Source organism: Polypterus senegalus, chromosome 1, assembly GCF_016835505.1.
Source record: "Polypterus senegalus isolate Bchr_013 chromosome 1, ASM1683550v1, whole genome shotgun sequence".
Taxonomy (NCBI): domain Eukaryota; kingdom Metazoa; phylum Chordata; class Cladistia; order Polypteriformes; family Polypteridae; genus Polypterus; species Polypterus senegalus.
The window spans coordinates 229,923,024-229,939,930 of NC_053154.1; the positions used below are offsets into that span (position 1 = coordinate 229,923,024).

At 32.6% G+C, this 16,907-nt stretch overlaps 2 protein-coding genes across 2 annotated transcripts in view; one reads left to right on the top strand and one right to left on the bottom strand.

Annotated features, from left to right (window-relative positions):
• Positions 1 to 16,907, top strand: part of dock1 (dedicator of cytokinesis 1) — a 710,521-nt gene that overhangs the window by 191,323 nt on the left and 502,291 nt on the right. The window lies entirely within an intron of this gene.
• Positions 5,114 to 16,907, bottom strand: part of LOC120539729 (inhibitory synaptic factor 2A) — a 98,195-nt gene continuing 86,401 nt past the window's right edge. Inside the window, exon 4 of the mRNA XM_039770114.1 lies at positions 5,114 to 8,002. Within this exon, the coding sequence (XP_039626048.1) occupies positions 7,819 to 8,002 (184 nt within the window). The 3' untranslated portion in view covers positions 5,114 to 7,818. The remainder of the gene's footprint in view (positions 8,003 to 16,907) is intronic.

Here is a 16,907-nt window from a genome sequence, read left to right on the forward strand (position 1 = left end):
GCGACACACTGTTTACTTCATATTTTGCAGTTCATATTTTCATGAATATAGCTGCCATAACATCGTCATAACAGTGAACAACAGAGAGCACAGGGAGCAAATGCAATAATATATAGTTTCCCATTTACCACTAGTACATTGCTACCATCAAATGTAAATGTATATCTGATGTTATAGAAACAGGTTTTGCTTAGTTTTGAAATGTGCAGCGTGCTCATGCACAAGCAATACACAATCATATATAATACAGTTTTTTAAGGAGACTTATCGACTGTAGGCGGTTCATGTTATACCAAAATGTGTTGTTGGACCAAGTTAACCAGAGCACCTCAGATCTTTGCAGTTCAGAATCACTGCTCCACTTTTGAGATCCTTCTTTATAAGTCATTGAATTTGTTTAAATGTGCCACTCAGTGAGCTGTCTAATTGTTCCCACACAGCTTTAAACAAAATTCAGCCATTGTTGTCTCCAGACATATATATTGTACATTTGCCTTCCACGAGACCAATAAGAAAAGTTCTGAGTAAAAGCTGGTCTACTAGGTTCTTTCTGACATTCTTTTGTTTTTCAACAGACAAGTTTTAGATGCGGGTAGATCTAGGCAATATGGTCTCTGTTTTCTAATTTTTTCCTCCGTTCTGATCAGGATACTATACTGAGCTCTAATGATTTGACATAGCTTTGTGACTTTTCTTATTGTTGTGCTTCTCTCTTATCAGATATCACACATTCTTAGAATTTTTTTTGCCTCATCTTATATCTGTAATCTTTTATCTAGATTGTAAGGCTTGGCAATGGATGAATAAAAGGAAAATAACTTTCCCTTTATGTCTTCTAGATAGGAAATATTTTTGCATGACAGAGGTTAAGTACTTAAGCTTAAAATGTATTTACAAACAATTGCAACTGTGAATCATCCTCTAGAATAAAATGTTAGTCAGATAAATATTTAGAATTCAACGTCAGAAACAGAGACTAAATTAAGATGTCATAGAAAGAAGCCAGAATTTAGTCAGCTTGTGTGTTTATGATGTTTTGTCCTGCATATTGAAGAAGGAGGAACATTTAGCTTACAGACTTAACTCTTAATACAAAAGGTAAATTGTGTTCTTTGTGTAGCTTTGCATTTTCCACCTTGGCACTTTTCCAATGGGCAATAGCTCTAGATGATATAATTAAATAATTTTAGCTAATATTTTACACTGATTTGCAGGATTTTCCGTTGCAGTTGGGTCCAAGTGGATGTAGATCATAAAAAAGTATAGTATCTAGTTGTCCCACAATGATACAGAACTGCACATTTGTTGCAGTTGACCCCCACATGTCTGCTGCATACATGCAGGTGCTGGTCATAAAATTAGAATATCATGACAAAGTTGATTAATTTCAGTAATTCCATTCAAAAAGTGAAACTTGTATATTAGATTCATTCATTACACACAGACTGATGTATTTCAAATGTTTATTTCTTTTAATTTTGATGATTATAACTGACAACTAATGAAAGTCCCAAATTCAGCATCTCGGAAAATTAGAATATTGTGAAAAGGTTCAATATTGAAGACACCTGGTGCCACACTCTAATCAGCTAATTAACTCAAAACACCTGCAAAAGCCTTTAAATGGTCTCTCAGTCTAGTTCTGTAGGCTACACAATCATGGGGAAGACTGCTGACTTGACAGTTGTCCAAAAGATAACCATTGACACCTTGCACAAGGAGGGCAAGACACAAAAGGTCATTGCTAAAGAGGCTGGCTGTTCACAGAGCTCTGTGTCCAAGCACATTAATAGAGAGGCAAAGAGAAGGACAAGATGTGGTAGAAAAAAAGTGTACAAGCAATAGGGATAACCGCACCCTGGAGAGGATTGTGAAACAAAACCCATTCAAAACTGTGGGGGAGATTCACAAAGAGTGGACTGCAGCTGGAGTCAGTGCTTCAAGAACCACCACGCACAGACGTATGCAAGACATAGGTTTCAGCTGTCGCATTCCTTGTGTGAAGCCACACTTGAACAAGAGACAGCGTCAGAAGCCTCGCCTGGGCTAAAGACAAAAGGACTGACTGCGCTGAGTGGTCCAAAGTTATGTTCTCTGATGAAAGTAAATTTTGCATTTCCTTTGGAAATCAAGGTCCCAGAGTCTGGAGGAAGAGAGGAGAGGCACAGAATCCATGTTGCTTGAGGTCCAGTGTAAAGTTTCCACAGTCAGTGATGGTTTGGGGTGCCATGTCATCTGCTGGTGTTGGTCCATTGTGTTTTCTGAGGTCCAAGGTCAACGCAGCCATCTACCAGGAAGTTTTAGAGCACTTCATGCTTCCTGCTGCTGACGAACTTTATGGAGATGCAGATTTCATTTTCCAACAGGACCTGGCACCTGCACACAGTGCCAAAGCTACCAGTACCTGGTTTAAGGACCATGGTATCCCTGTTCTTGATTGGCCAGCAAACTCGATGACCTTAACCCCATAGAAAATCTATGGGGTATTGTGAAGAGGAAGATGCACTACGCAAGACCCAACAATTCAGAAGAGCTGAATGCCACTATCAGTGCAACATGGGCTCTCATAACACCTGAGCAGTGCCACAGACTGATCGACTCCATGCCTCGCCGCATTGCTGCAGTAATCCAGGCCAAAGGAGCCCCATCTAAATATTGAGTGCTGTACATACTCATACTTTTCATGTTCATACCTTTCAGTTGGCCAACATTTCTAAAAATCCTTTTTTTGCATTGGTCTTAATTGATATTCTAATTTTCCAAGATACTGAATTTGGGACTTTCATTAGTTGTCAGTTATAATCATCAAAATTAAAAGAAATAAACATTTGAAATACATCATTCTGTGTGTAATGAATGAATCTAATATACAAGTTTCACTTTTTGAATGGAATTACTGAAATAAATCAACTTTGTCATGATATTCTAATTTTATGACCAGCACCTGTATACAACTAAAATGCTGAAAAATTTAGTTTATTGTTGTTATTTGTCATATGTTTTGCACAAAAAAGTCCATATTCTAAAAGCTGGGTATTAAATGATGGTAATGTGATTTAATGTACAGCTGCAATATCCAAATAATCCATCATGTTTTTGCAGAATAGTTGGATTAATGATGTTCCATTTTTATTTAGTATTTGCAATTCAATAAAGGTATAATTTTAAAGACAGCAACATAGTTGTCAAGAAATAATTTACATAGTTTTTAAGTAAAATTAGCTGCCTTTTACCATTTAACTTAAAATGTTACCTCAAAACATGTTTGTGCTTTCTAATCAAATTACTTTTACTGTCTTTATACATTTTGAATAGATATGAGCCCATTATGATAGAACAGAACTGACATTTTACTACTCCATGGTGATTAGTAACCTGTTCTTATATCCTTTTTTGTAATTGTTCTTTAAATGAACTGCAAATATGCTTCATAACAATGAGATATTAGAGTAAATTTTATCCCAATTTTTTATTTTTTTTTTTATTAAAAACAGTATAAAATACACAATATTGCACATAATAAATCAATTGCACTTTCCTCATTGTACAGGTAAATGTCTATGTGTTTCATTATGCTACAGCAAAACTAATTAAGACCAAATTTGTCTACAAGATACAGAGGTGTGCTAAAGAATTATTCATTTGAAGACAGTCAGCAGCCTTGTTAAATAAATAGTACACATTTGTTACATTGAAGAAGGTTGCGGGCCTTTGGCACTGATAACAATTTTAGACTTCTGCATTTCATCTTAATTTAGCTGGTAAGGGATAATCTGAAAAAAGTTTTCTTCTCAAAAAGTAATATAGGGATTCAAAATGATACATATTAAGGCTGTCATATGTTCATTAGTTTCCTGATTAGAATGGAATTTGTGTTTTGTTAATTTACATATAGAAAAATGTTTACATGTGGAAAATAATTCCAATGGTCAAGTCTTTAAAACAAACATTATTTTTCTTTTTATAAGATCAGTCAGAAAAGGCAAAGGGAATGTGATGAAACAAAAAAGAAAAACACTTAAATTAACAAGCTGGATGATAGTGGAAAGCAGCAGTCTAACTTTAAGTGACTGTTTATTACATATAACACTGATCACTGTAGTATCAGGAAGGTTTACTTGAACAAATAAGAAATACAGTGCAAATTACTGCTAATAAGAAATAAGAGGAGTTACGTGTAAATTTCTAAAAATGTATTTCCATTGAATCATTTTTCATCAAATGAATCAATTTTAAACTTCTTCATTTCCCTTTATATGTCCCCATGATTTCTTTTACTATAGATTTCTTATTGCCTTTGTGTTGTTCGTTCTGATAGTTTGTATCATCCTTACTTTTTCTTCATTAATAAAAGATACAGCCAGTATTTAACCAAGATATGTTTAACTTTGAAAATTACTAATTTTTTCTTCAGATAAAACTACTGGAGTACCTTGACATGTAACGTTCACTGAAGCTATGGTTTAATAAGTGACAATTTCATTTGATTATACAGAGCATTTAATATATTTTGTTAGTTCATTACATTTTCTATCAGAATATTTCATGGTGAAACTATTATGTTTATTTTTTTGTTTATTAAAAAAATATAACAATTGGCGTTGAATGAAATGCACCCAGGAAATTGTATTTTTTAATTAAGCTATTATAATAATCATTGATATTTTTATTGTCGTTATCTGTCTAGGAGTTTTTATATAATGTATTTTTATTCTGAACATACATCTTTTGATCTTTATATCTAGTATTACCAGGTAATATTCATATAAAATTAATATTTTCTGAAAGATAATAACTGGTACTTATTTATTAAAAAATTAAAATAATTTCCCAACCCTCTTGAAACCTCTTTATTTTGTAAACCTATCTATAGATGTTCTGTGAATTTATGATATATTTATTTCTAATTTAGCACTTTAAGGAAATATGCTACAAAATAGTTAAACTGATGCATCGCTGAGTTGAATGAAACGCACAGTGATTTTCTTTTTAAAGCATGAAATATTTATATTAAAAATCAGTTTTAAGTGTTCTTCTATAACAGTTTGGAAAGAGTAGTCTGAGCAGCAGTTGTGTTGCAAGGTTTTTATTTAAGATCTTCCTTAGTTTCACCTGGAAAGGAAAAGTCTGGTCTTTATTCTTAATGGACTGCATAATGATGGGGGAAGACATTTTGTAATGTACTGCAGATTTAACGATTCCAGTTGCAATTTTTAAATGAAAATCATAATGTTTAATGCATAATGCTGTAATAATATAAATCAGTAATCCTGTTGCTTTTAAAAAATTAATTGCATCACCTGATAAACAAAAGTCAAAAACACAATTTAGCCATATTATGAAAAAAAACATGTTTGGATTTGCAGGGTTTAACGTATTGATATTGAGCTATTTTTGTTCTTTATCTATAGTTAAACAATTAGATACAGGCTTTGCCCGAAATTACGAATGAATTGGTTTCTTAGAAACCATTTGCAAATGTAACATGAACATAATTTTCCCATAGGAAGTAATATAATGCAGGTTAATTTCTTCCTGCTTCAGATCTCAAGACCCTCAATTTCACAAAAGTTCCAACTTTTTTATTTTAAATAGGATTATTCATAAAATATTTGTCTCTTGTCTGTGAGGCACCTCACAGCTAAGAGGCAAAGCATGCAACCATCCACACTTACATGTTCAGTTTTTTTGCTGACTCTGTGGTTGTTTGGTATAGTATTTGTTTTAAGTTCCTGTAGTCTCTTTATTTGATGTGTTTCTGTCTTGATCCAAAGAAACCCAAGGAAACCGAATTCTGATTATTTTACTTTAACTGTATCTTCTTCAGTACAAAGTAGTGTTGTAAGTAAGGGTAAATTAATAACATGTGAATCACAATATAAAAGCCTCTGTTAGTTAAATTAGTCAGAATATATTTTTTACCAATACTTACTAGTTAACTGTTAAATTAGCTGACATAAGAAGGCAATTAATAATAATGAACAGTGATAATTTGTATCATATATGCTTGGAACTGAATGTTTTCATTGTATTGAGTATTTTTTGACTAAGGCGTTCTTGTTGGTGTTTTAGTGGCTTATTAAATGTTTTATACATTTGCAATTGAAAAATATATCAGTTATGATCACAATCCTCTCGGTGCATTGGTCTTTTTCTGTTTGTATTTGCTAGTATATTTTTACTTTAATAGCAGAGTGTTTGAGAAAATAAGATCTGACATTGTAAATATGTTTTTAAATATAGTTTTAAACACTTTTACATTAAACAATTTAAATTTGAATTTTCCCATTTCTGGTTTAAAATGTAATTTCTGCTTCTAAGTAGAATTATTTTAATGTGTTTGCTACAAAACTTTGCTATCCAGTATATACTATGCTACACCAGCAGTTTTTGTAAAGCTAATTGCAGGATTTGCAGGATTCATGAAGAAGATCAAAGCAAAAATGTATACTACTCTATTGTAACACCCAAGTACAGTTGAATATTCCAGACTTTTATTTAATGAATAGTAATTAATTGTTCTTGTTTCTAACCTTTAAAAAGGCCTCAATATAATCTGCTCACATTATTTTCTATGCTCTTTTTAAAATTTTATTTATACTTACATGTATACATTTTCAAGTCTACTATCGTGTACTTGATTAAATTGAATTACCCCTAAGAACAGAAGCTGTTTCATTAGGATTTTATTAATCAATATATATTTATTTACTTTCTTATATCTCATATATTGTCATAGATTTTTTTCGTTTGCATTTATCAGTTCTAATGATCTCATTATCATGCTGCATTGTGTGTGTGCGATGGATATGTAATTAAGCAAAAATCATAAAATACCTCTTTTTTTAAAGTATAAGTATGATTATTTTATTATTGTGGTGAATTAATGTGTGTTCTACCCTTAACTGCTTAAATTACAGTTATTTATGTGGATGGTTGGTTATATATGTGTATTATATACACACATTTTCTGTATAAAAATAATTATTTTTGTGTAACTATAATACAGCAGGAGATTGCCAAGTTAGAAAATGTCTGAGAAACAAATCATTTGCCCTTTAGAATAGTTTCTGTCTTGCAGCTTGACCCTGCCAGCTTGCAATGATAAAAGGCATGTCTCTACTTTAGGAGATCAGTGACAGTTTCACATGTCATGATGAGCTGTAAATAGAGTATGTCATGTCTCTGATGATACTTGTGTAAATCAGTAAGGACCTTTGACTTATTACAATTTACTATAACCACATGGTTGTAATAACGTCTGTTTTATTATTTGGTTTGAAGGTTATCAAAATTAAAAAAAAATTGTGCTTTGCTTAGATTTTATTTTTGTTGGAGCATTCTTAAAAATCCAGATTTCTTTTGGAAGAATTAAAGCAATGTAAGCAAGCTCAAGACTTAAACCTGACAAACGTATAAGGGAAGATTGAAATATAATAGCATATGCAAAAAAGAAAATGTGGCATTCATATAAGTTAACAGCATTTGGCTTTGCAGGATTCAGTAAACAAACAAACAAATTGCTAACGGGATATAAGGAGATATAATACTTCCCAATTTGTGGTTTTGCCACTTAGAATGATACAATTTAGCACTTTGCATTTGTAAGTTCTTTATAAGTTTAAATGCTTTTTGGTAAACATGACAAAAATCAAGTGTTTTCAAGGTTGTATGCTTTTTGCAAGATGTTTCATGGCTCCTTGTTGGATATCCAGATCCATTAAATACTTGATCTCCTTGATTATTGTACTTGACAGCCGTGTGCCCATTTGAATGAAGGTGTGAGATTACAGATAGTTTTAATATACTTTCTTCATTTTAAAGAAACCAAAGTTTCCACCTTGCATGTTTCTTTGATTCAGTTTTTGATTTTTTCTTGGGTGTTGAAGTAAATCCTTCCTGTGAATAAGGCAGAGAGGGAACCTGAGTTTCTTCAATAGGACAAAGCTTTTTCAAAACCGGTTGAAGTTTATCCTCCTGTTGCTTAAAGTCAAGTTCAACACTAAAAAAAAAAAAAGTCATTTATCCATTATTAAAAAATGTATTCAAGGTAATTACAGAATAGCAGTAAAACAAATACCTTTAAATTGTATTGTTATATAACAACATATATACTGTATTTATGTCTAACTAACTTCCTGTAAGTTTCATTTTGAAAGGTTCCTCTGAATGAAATATGTTTATTACACAGTTAAAGATTCTTTTGTATTGGGGCATTACAAAGAATATTGTTTTTACATTTATTATATTGATACGCACTAATGAATCATTAGTGTTTTTAAACTGTTAGAAATGTGTGTTTCTAGATTTTGTATGATCCAGTTTTTTCATAAAATGTTTTTTTTTTTACTATTATGTCATGCATACAGTGAACACATATAAAATAATGAATTAATAGGGTCAAGTGAGGAAAGCAGTAGTTATCAAGAAACATTTATGTGCTACAAATACATTGGAGATTGCATAGAAACTCATGAATAATGACTAGAAGGTCCAGGTATTTTTACTGACTGCCATTCTTTGTTTTAAAAATGTAATTTTAATGTATATTCATATCTAACCTAAATTTCAAATTTAACTTCAGGTTTAGCTAGTTTTGTAAAATAAATAAACTTTATTTCTCCAGTTGCATTGTGAATTTTAAGCTGCTTTTTCCACCACAATGATTCTGACCACTGTGTAGCCACTTAGTTCAGGTTTTCATTGAATGGTCAATTTTTTTACACTTAGTTAAACATTCTGTTTGACACATTTGGTGAAGTTATTTGTCAATGGATGTTCCCTTCACTGTTTTTATTTGTATGTTCTTTGCATTTGCCAGACCTCCTCCAGGCAATTTGGAAATGCTATGAAGTAATAAAATCTACTAGTTAGTCAGCGAGGTAGGACTCATTTTATTTTTAGGCACATATTAAAACCTTCTAACCAACCTATGTAGTTGATAGAAGACTGACCCTTTTCAGCTATCAAGTATTTAATAGTCCTCTTGTGTATTTTATTAATTCATTAAGCCAACCAGCCCTTTTAAACTTATTTTAGCACAATATACCAGTAGGGAAAAACAGTTTTATTTTAACCAAAATGCAAAAGCCCTACAAATACTGTCGTAATTGAAACAAACCATGAAACTCAAACCGATTATGACAGCAGCAATCCAAGCTGTGAGATTTGAAACAAGATTACTGTTCACATGGCCAACTGTACGTTGCATGCTCAAGAGTAAGCTCAGCGCACAGCTTGTTCATATTACAACCGGAGGGCTGAACTCACAATGTGGTATACAAAGAGATCTTTAACAAATAATTATTGGTATATTTTCCCTCAGTTTAAAAAGGTTTAATTTTCGTCTTAATAAAAATTTTAAGGCAGTACTTTGCCGCTGGTAAAATTGTGATCTTAGAGTAATTCATCAGACTTACAGTGCTGCAATACTGCCCAGAACGACCTTTTCCCGTAGCCCAAATAATGCCACAAATGAAGGGTAATTCTGGAAAGGATTTCAATTGAGACAGTCGTAACAATAGCCTAAACTTGCTGAAATCAGTGAAGCAGTGATAAATTTGACATGGTCGACTTAACCAGTTAGGAAAATTAAATACAAGTCACCAAGAAGAAGAATTGATACGAAAAAGAATGTTTTCTGAGTTAGTAATAAACTTTTTTTAACAATAAAGAGTAATAGGATAGAACTAGAGGTATTTCATTTCAGAGCCATACATGTAAATGACAAAGGACAATAAATGGATACTTCATGTTGAAGTCAGATGTAGAAAATTTTTAATCCATCTCCGCTAAAGAAGAATAAACATGGCTAAAATGGACTTCCTCTTCCAAAGATGCAGAATTCCTGGGTTCCTGCCATGATTTAAGTTTTTAAATGATATCTTATGGTTTATGATTAATTAAGACTTCAGTTCATCCCAGTGCCAAGTGTTAAATATATCTTAAACTTACTTGTCCTCCTCCCCTACACAGTGAGAGTTATCTTTATTTATTCTCCCTTCTAATTTATAGTTTAGGTTAGGTGCTGAGGTTAGCTTGGACCATTATTTTGGACTTCCCTGATTAGAGCTACATGTACCCTAATATGTTGTTCCCCTCCAACAACAAAGCTAGGGTATATGGCTTTGTTACCTAGGGCTTCTATTAGAGATTATAATACCATCACTGTTGATCATCTATTCAAATTCAAGTTATGAAACATCTCCCATCCAGTACATTTTTAATAATTATATGATCATTGGACAGAAACTTTGGTCAGTGCCTCACTTCAGGATAGTTTTGTAGGTCAGAACGAAATGTTTTGATGAACTATTTTTAGCAATGAATTCATAAGCCTCCAAAACTGTCAGAAACATATTTACTGTATTCTGTTGTATTACATTTGATGGTAAAATTATTGATGAGACTGATTTAATGAATGTTTGTCATATGCAATATCCCTGAACTCTTTAAAATGTCCATTTTGTTTTTAACATTCTCAGTGGTTACAGCCTCCCTTACTCCATAGAATAGAAGAAATATAATTACACTGACATTTCTTTTGTCTTTTTTCTGAATTTATGTAAGCTAATTATTATCAATTTTGGTGTTTGTATGTGTTTATGTGTATGTATACAGTCATGAAAAAGTTTGGGAACCCCTATTAATTCTTTGGATTTTTGTTTATCATTGGCTGAGCTTTCAAAGTAGCAACTTCCTTTTAATATATTACATGCCTTATGAAAACAGTAGTATTTCAGCAGTGACATTAAGTTTATTGGATTAACAGAAAATATGCAATATGCATCATAACAAAATTAAAACAGCTGCATAAATTTGGGCACCCCAACAGACATATTACATCAATACTTAGTTGAGCCTCCTTTTGCAAATATAATAGCCTCTAGACGCCTCCTATAGCCTTTAAAGAGTGTCTGGATTCTGGATGGAGGTATTTTTGACCATTCTTCAATTGAAAATCTCTCCAGTTAAATTTGATGGCTGCTGAGCAGGGACAGCCTGCTTCAAATCATCCCATAGGTTTTCGATAATATTCAAGTCAGGAGACTATGATGGCCATTCCAGAACATTGTACTTCTTCCTCTGCATGAATGCCTTTGTAGATTGTGAACTATGTTTTGTTTCATTGTCTTGTTGGAATATCCAACCCCTGCATAACTTCAACTTTGTGATTGATGCTTGCACATTATCCTGAAGAATTTGTTAATACTGGGTTGAATTCAATCGACCCTCGACTTTAACAAGGGCCCTAGTCCCTGAACTAGCCACACAGCCACACAGCATGATGGAACCTCCACCAAATTTGTCAGTAGGTAGCAGGTGTTTTTCTTGGAATGCTGTGTTGTTTTTCTGCCATGCAAAGTGCTTTTTGTTATGACCAAAGAACTCAATTTTTGTCTCATCAGTCCAAAACACTTTGTTCCAAAATGAATCCGGCTTATCTAAATGAGCATTTGCATACATCAAGCGACACTGTTTGTAGCGTGAGTGGAGATGTTCTTTGTGCAAATTGCGCTGAATTGTAGAACTACAGTATGTACAGATACACCATCTGCAGCAAGATGTTCTTGCAGGTCTTTAGAGGGGATCTGTGGGTTGTCAGTAACCATTCTTACAATCCTGCGCATATGCCGCTCCTGTATTTTTCTTGGCCTGCCAGACCTGGGTTTAACAGCAACTGTGCTTGTGGCCTTCCATTTCTTGATTACATTCCTTACAGTTAAAACTGACAGTTTAAACCTTTGAGATAGCTTTTTGTAGCCTTCCCCTAAACCATGATACTGAACAATCTTTGTTTTCAGATCTTTTGAGTTGCTTTTAGGATCCCATGCTGTCACTCTTCAGAGGAGAGTCAAAGGGAAGCACAACTTGCAGTTGACCACCTTAAATACCTTTTCACATGATTGGAAACACCTGTCTATGAAGTTCAAGGCTTAACGAGCTAATCCAACCAATGTGTTGTTGCAAGTAATCTGCATTGAGCAGTTACATGCATTCAAATCAGCAAAATTACAAGGGGACCGAAATTTTTGCACAGCCAGTTTTTCACATTTGATTTAATTTCATACAACTAAACACTGCTTCACTAAAAATCTTTGTTCGGTAAACACCCCATTACTCCAGAACTCAGATGTTCCTTGGAAATGAAAGACATACCACTGTTATCTTTTTTGTTGAAAGTAGAGTAAATTATTATGCAGGCTGAGAGGGTTCCCAAACTTTTTCATATGGCTGTATTTGCACGAAGAAAAATATTTTAATATACACACACACACACACACAGTAGAAATTTAAATAATGTACACAACCACACATATATGAATATAAAATGTATACATTTCATTTTTTTTATTTTAAATCCTTGTTATATACAGTATTAGTGTTTCGGCAGTTAAATATATAGAATTTTTTTAATGCAAATACTTCAGTCGCATTAATTTATAAGATCTCTTGACAGTTCTCCATTTCAGATTCTCCTTGTGTCTGTGTTTTTTTTTTTTTTTCTTTTCTGGTTTGCACAAATTGAAATGGAGGGTAAGGGTATGTTTCATTTCAGTACTATATGAAAAAGATATTGTCAGTGAGAGTACTTTTGAGACTCCCACAGTTTATTCTTTCAGATTCACTGCTGCTTCAGAGCTAAAGATGTCTTGATGCTTAGATTATATTTACCAAATCCACTTAGCTTGCATCTCTTGCTTACATAAATAGATATATGCTTACTATAAATATATATATATCATATATGTATATATATATATACTATAATATATATATATATATATATATATATATATATATATATATGTATATATATATATATATATATATATATATATATATATATATATATATATATATATATATATATATATATATATATATATATATATATATATATATATATATATATATATGTATATGTATATATATGTATATATATATATATTATATATATATATATATATATATATATATATATATATATATATGTACTGTATATATATGTATATGTATATATATATATATGTACTGTATATATATATATACTGTATATTGTTGTTATGGTGTGGCATTCAGTATTTAATTGTAAACTTATTTGAGTGACACTTACTAATAGTGTGTAAATCAACAGTGACAAATGGAAAGCTTTCTAGTCAAATATAATATGACAACCATTAATTAATTTAAAGAGCGAAGCGATTATTGTATAAAAAGAAAAGCTGTGAGTTATTGTTCAGGGTTTAACTCTTACCTTACTCTTCTATCTGACATCATCTGGAATGAATGAACTATCCTATAAGCTTTTTGTATAAAGTGTAAGATGTCAATATAATGTTCTGTTTTTAATTAAATAAAGAACTAATTTGAAATAAGTACTAACAAAATAAGAAAGGAATCGTGTGTGTGTGTGTGTTTCTTTTTTTTTCAGCTGTACATTTATAAATTTGTCTTGCTAAACCTGGGTATACCTATGTGAACTAGTTGTCTTCTGTGTTTAGCACCGGAAAACTTTTGGGTTAGATTGTACATCAGAATTCAATTATTTATTTATTTGTAAAATAAATGGCAAATGTGGCATTTTTTCTGGTAAATTAGTATATATTCATGAGTTCAACAGCACGTTTTTTAGTGCAAGATGACGGTTCTTCAGCAAACACCGATTTTTTTTTTTTTTTTTATAACCTTTCTTCAATGAAACATCATCATGGACTGTCATTTAATATTAGAGATTACTCCTAAGACTCATTATAGTGTTGCTGTTCAGGCAAGTAAAGTTCTTTAGAACACTTTCTTAATCACTTAACTAACTTTTAGTAGGAATGCCAGTGAACAGCAAGGAAAAAAAAAGCTTTTTACATTTAGAGATTTTTTTTGACTCCTTTACTATTTAGCTTCATAGACAGGATCAAGTGTTTTTCTAAATGAAGCAGAGAATCTTATTGGTGATAGTTATTCTTTACTTATCCTGGCTAACCTATAGTCAGTGATAGAATCAGGATTTTTTTTCCAAGGAGTATGTTGAGTGAGAGTGGTGTAATCACTGAATATGCCAAATCACACACAGAACACCTACAGTTAGGTCCATAAATATTTGGACAGAGACAACTTTTTTCTAATTTTGGTTCTTTACATTACCACAATGAATTTTAAATGAAACAACTCTGATGAAGTTGAAGTGCAGACTTTCAGCTTTAATTCAGTGGGTTGAACAAAAAGATTGCATAAAAATGTGAGGGAACTAAAGTATTTTTTTAACACAATCCCTTTATTTCAGGGGTAATCGGACAAATTAAATAACTGGAAATAAAATGTTCATTTCTAATACTTGGTTGAAAACCCTTTACTGGCAATGACAGCCTGAAGTCTTGAACTCATGGACATCACCAGATGCTCTGCCAGGCCTTTACTGCAACGGCTTTCAGTTGCTGTTTGTTTGTGGGCCTTTCTATCCGAAGTTTAGCCTTCAACAAGTGAAGTGCATGCTTAATTGAGTTAAGATCAGGTGACTGACTTGGCCATTCAAACATTTTCCACTTCTTTGTTTTAATAAACTCCTGGGTTGCTTTGGCTGTATGTTTTGGGTCAGTGTCCATCTGTATCATGAAACGTCGCCCAACCAATTTGAGTGCATTTAGCTGGATTTGAGCAGACAGTATGTCTCTGAACACCTCAGAATTCATTCGGCTGCTTCTGTCCTGTGTCACATCATCAATAAACACTAGTGTCCCAGTGCCTTTGGCAGCCATGCATGCCCAAGCCATCACACTGCCTCCACCGTGTTTTACAGATGATGTGGTATGCTTTGGATAATGAGCTGTTCCATGCCTTCTCCATACTTTTTTCTTGCCATCATTCTAGGTGGAAGTTGAGCTTGGTTTAATCTGTCCAGAGAATGTTTTTCCAGAAATGTGCTGGCTTTTTTTGATGTTCTTTAGCAAAGTCCAGTCTAGCCTTTCTATTCTTGAGGCTTATGAGTAGCTTGCACTTTGCAGTGCACAGTCTGTATTTACTTTCATGCACTCTTCTCTTTATGGTAGACTTGGATATCGATACGCATACCCCCTGGAGAGTGTTGTTCACTTGGTTGGCTGTTGTGAAGGTGTTTCTCTTCACCATGGAAATGATTCTGCGATCATCCACCACTGTTGTCTTCCGTGGACGTCCAGGTCTTTTTGCGTTGCTGAGTTCACCAGTGCTTGCTTGATTTCTTTCTCAGGATGTACCAAACTGTAGATTTTGCCACTCGTAATATTGTAGCAATTTCTCGGAATGGCTTTTTTTGTTTTCACAGCTTAAGGATGGCTTCTTTCACCTGCATGGAGAGCTCCTTTGACCGCATGTTGTCTGTTCACAGCAAAATCTTACACATGCAAGCACCACACCTCAAATCAACTCCAGGCCTTTTATCTGCTTAATTGATAATGACATAACGACGGACTTGCCCACACCTGCCCCTAAAATAGCCTTTAAATCAATTGTCCAATTACTTTTGAGCCCTTGAAATGAAGAGATTGTGTTTAGTTGCCTCACATTTTTATGCAGTTGTTTTGTTCATCCCACTGAATTAAAGCTGAAAGAGTTGTTTAATTTAAAATCCACTGTGGTAATGTACAGAACCTAAATTAGAAAAAAGTTGTCTCTGTCCAAATATTTCTGCACCTAACTGTAGATGCTGTGACTGGCCAGTAGTCATTGTATGTCACATGCAGAAGAGAGTCACAAACACTAACAGGTGTAAGCATATGCTCTATTGTGTGCATGAAATTTTTTCATTTTATTTCCTGAATCTATTTATGTAAATGATAGAATGCAATATCTGTATAGTCCAAGGTAAGAGTGTTGACACAGAGTTTCTGATAACTTCACTAGTTTAACAGATTTTTGTACAAAAGCACTGAACTGCACAATATCAAGAAAAGATTTGTGCATGTGAAATGATGCGTTTTGTCTTGATACCAAGTGGTTTAAAGCATTCTATACATTTGTTCTTGCTGACTTTTTATGTTTGTTTAATTTTTATAGATAATTCATGATTTAGTAACACTTTCTATGCTGTGTTTATACTTCTCACATATTTTTTGTGTTTTTTTCAGTTTGGTTATATACTAAAATTACAAAATGAATGTTTAAAAAAAAACTTGTGGATTATGTGATTTGTAAAATACATGCTAATTTATATGCATGCATTTATGAAAAGCTTTCACATCCTTGTATTCATAATCTTCAAGTCGTGTTCCACTTCAATCATTCACCATTAACAAAGACCTACTTGAAAAATGTGTTGTCTGTTTTTTTTTTTGGGGTGGGTAAGTAAGTACAGTAGTTTACCTTTCAAACCTTTCCTTTACATATCCAAGACATTGTAGTTGGTTATTAATAAAATAATCATTGCTTCAAACCATGTAATTAGCGTAGTATATATTTTAGTCTAATACACACACTTCATCATGATTTTTTCTAACAAAATAACAATATAGAAGGTTCATTTCACCTCTGACACAAACACTCTGGACAAATTTTAAGATTCCCATTATGCATGATTATACTATATTAAGTTACATTTAAGTAAAAGTTCACTAACAAAGTTAACAAATCTCTTAATTATGATGAGAGGTTCTTATGATTTTTTTGTTAGTTCTTCACTGATTTATTTATTTAACTTACATAATTTAATCTCAGAGAATGAATGCTCCTACAAAATGTGATTCGTTAAATCCTGGTCTCTAATCCTAATCCAAATGTGTCCTTGTTTCTGTAGTAAACTGTATCTTATGTATACAGATTTTGAACTAGAATTATTTGAAGTACTTTTATGTACTAAGTACTTTACATAACTTTAATTTTTTTTTTTATTTTACTTCAATCATCTGGTGCTTTGGTCTTCATTTTGTAATTCATGT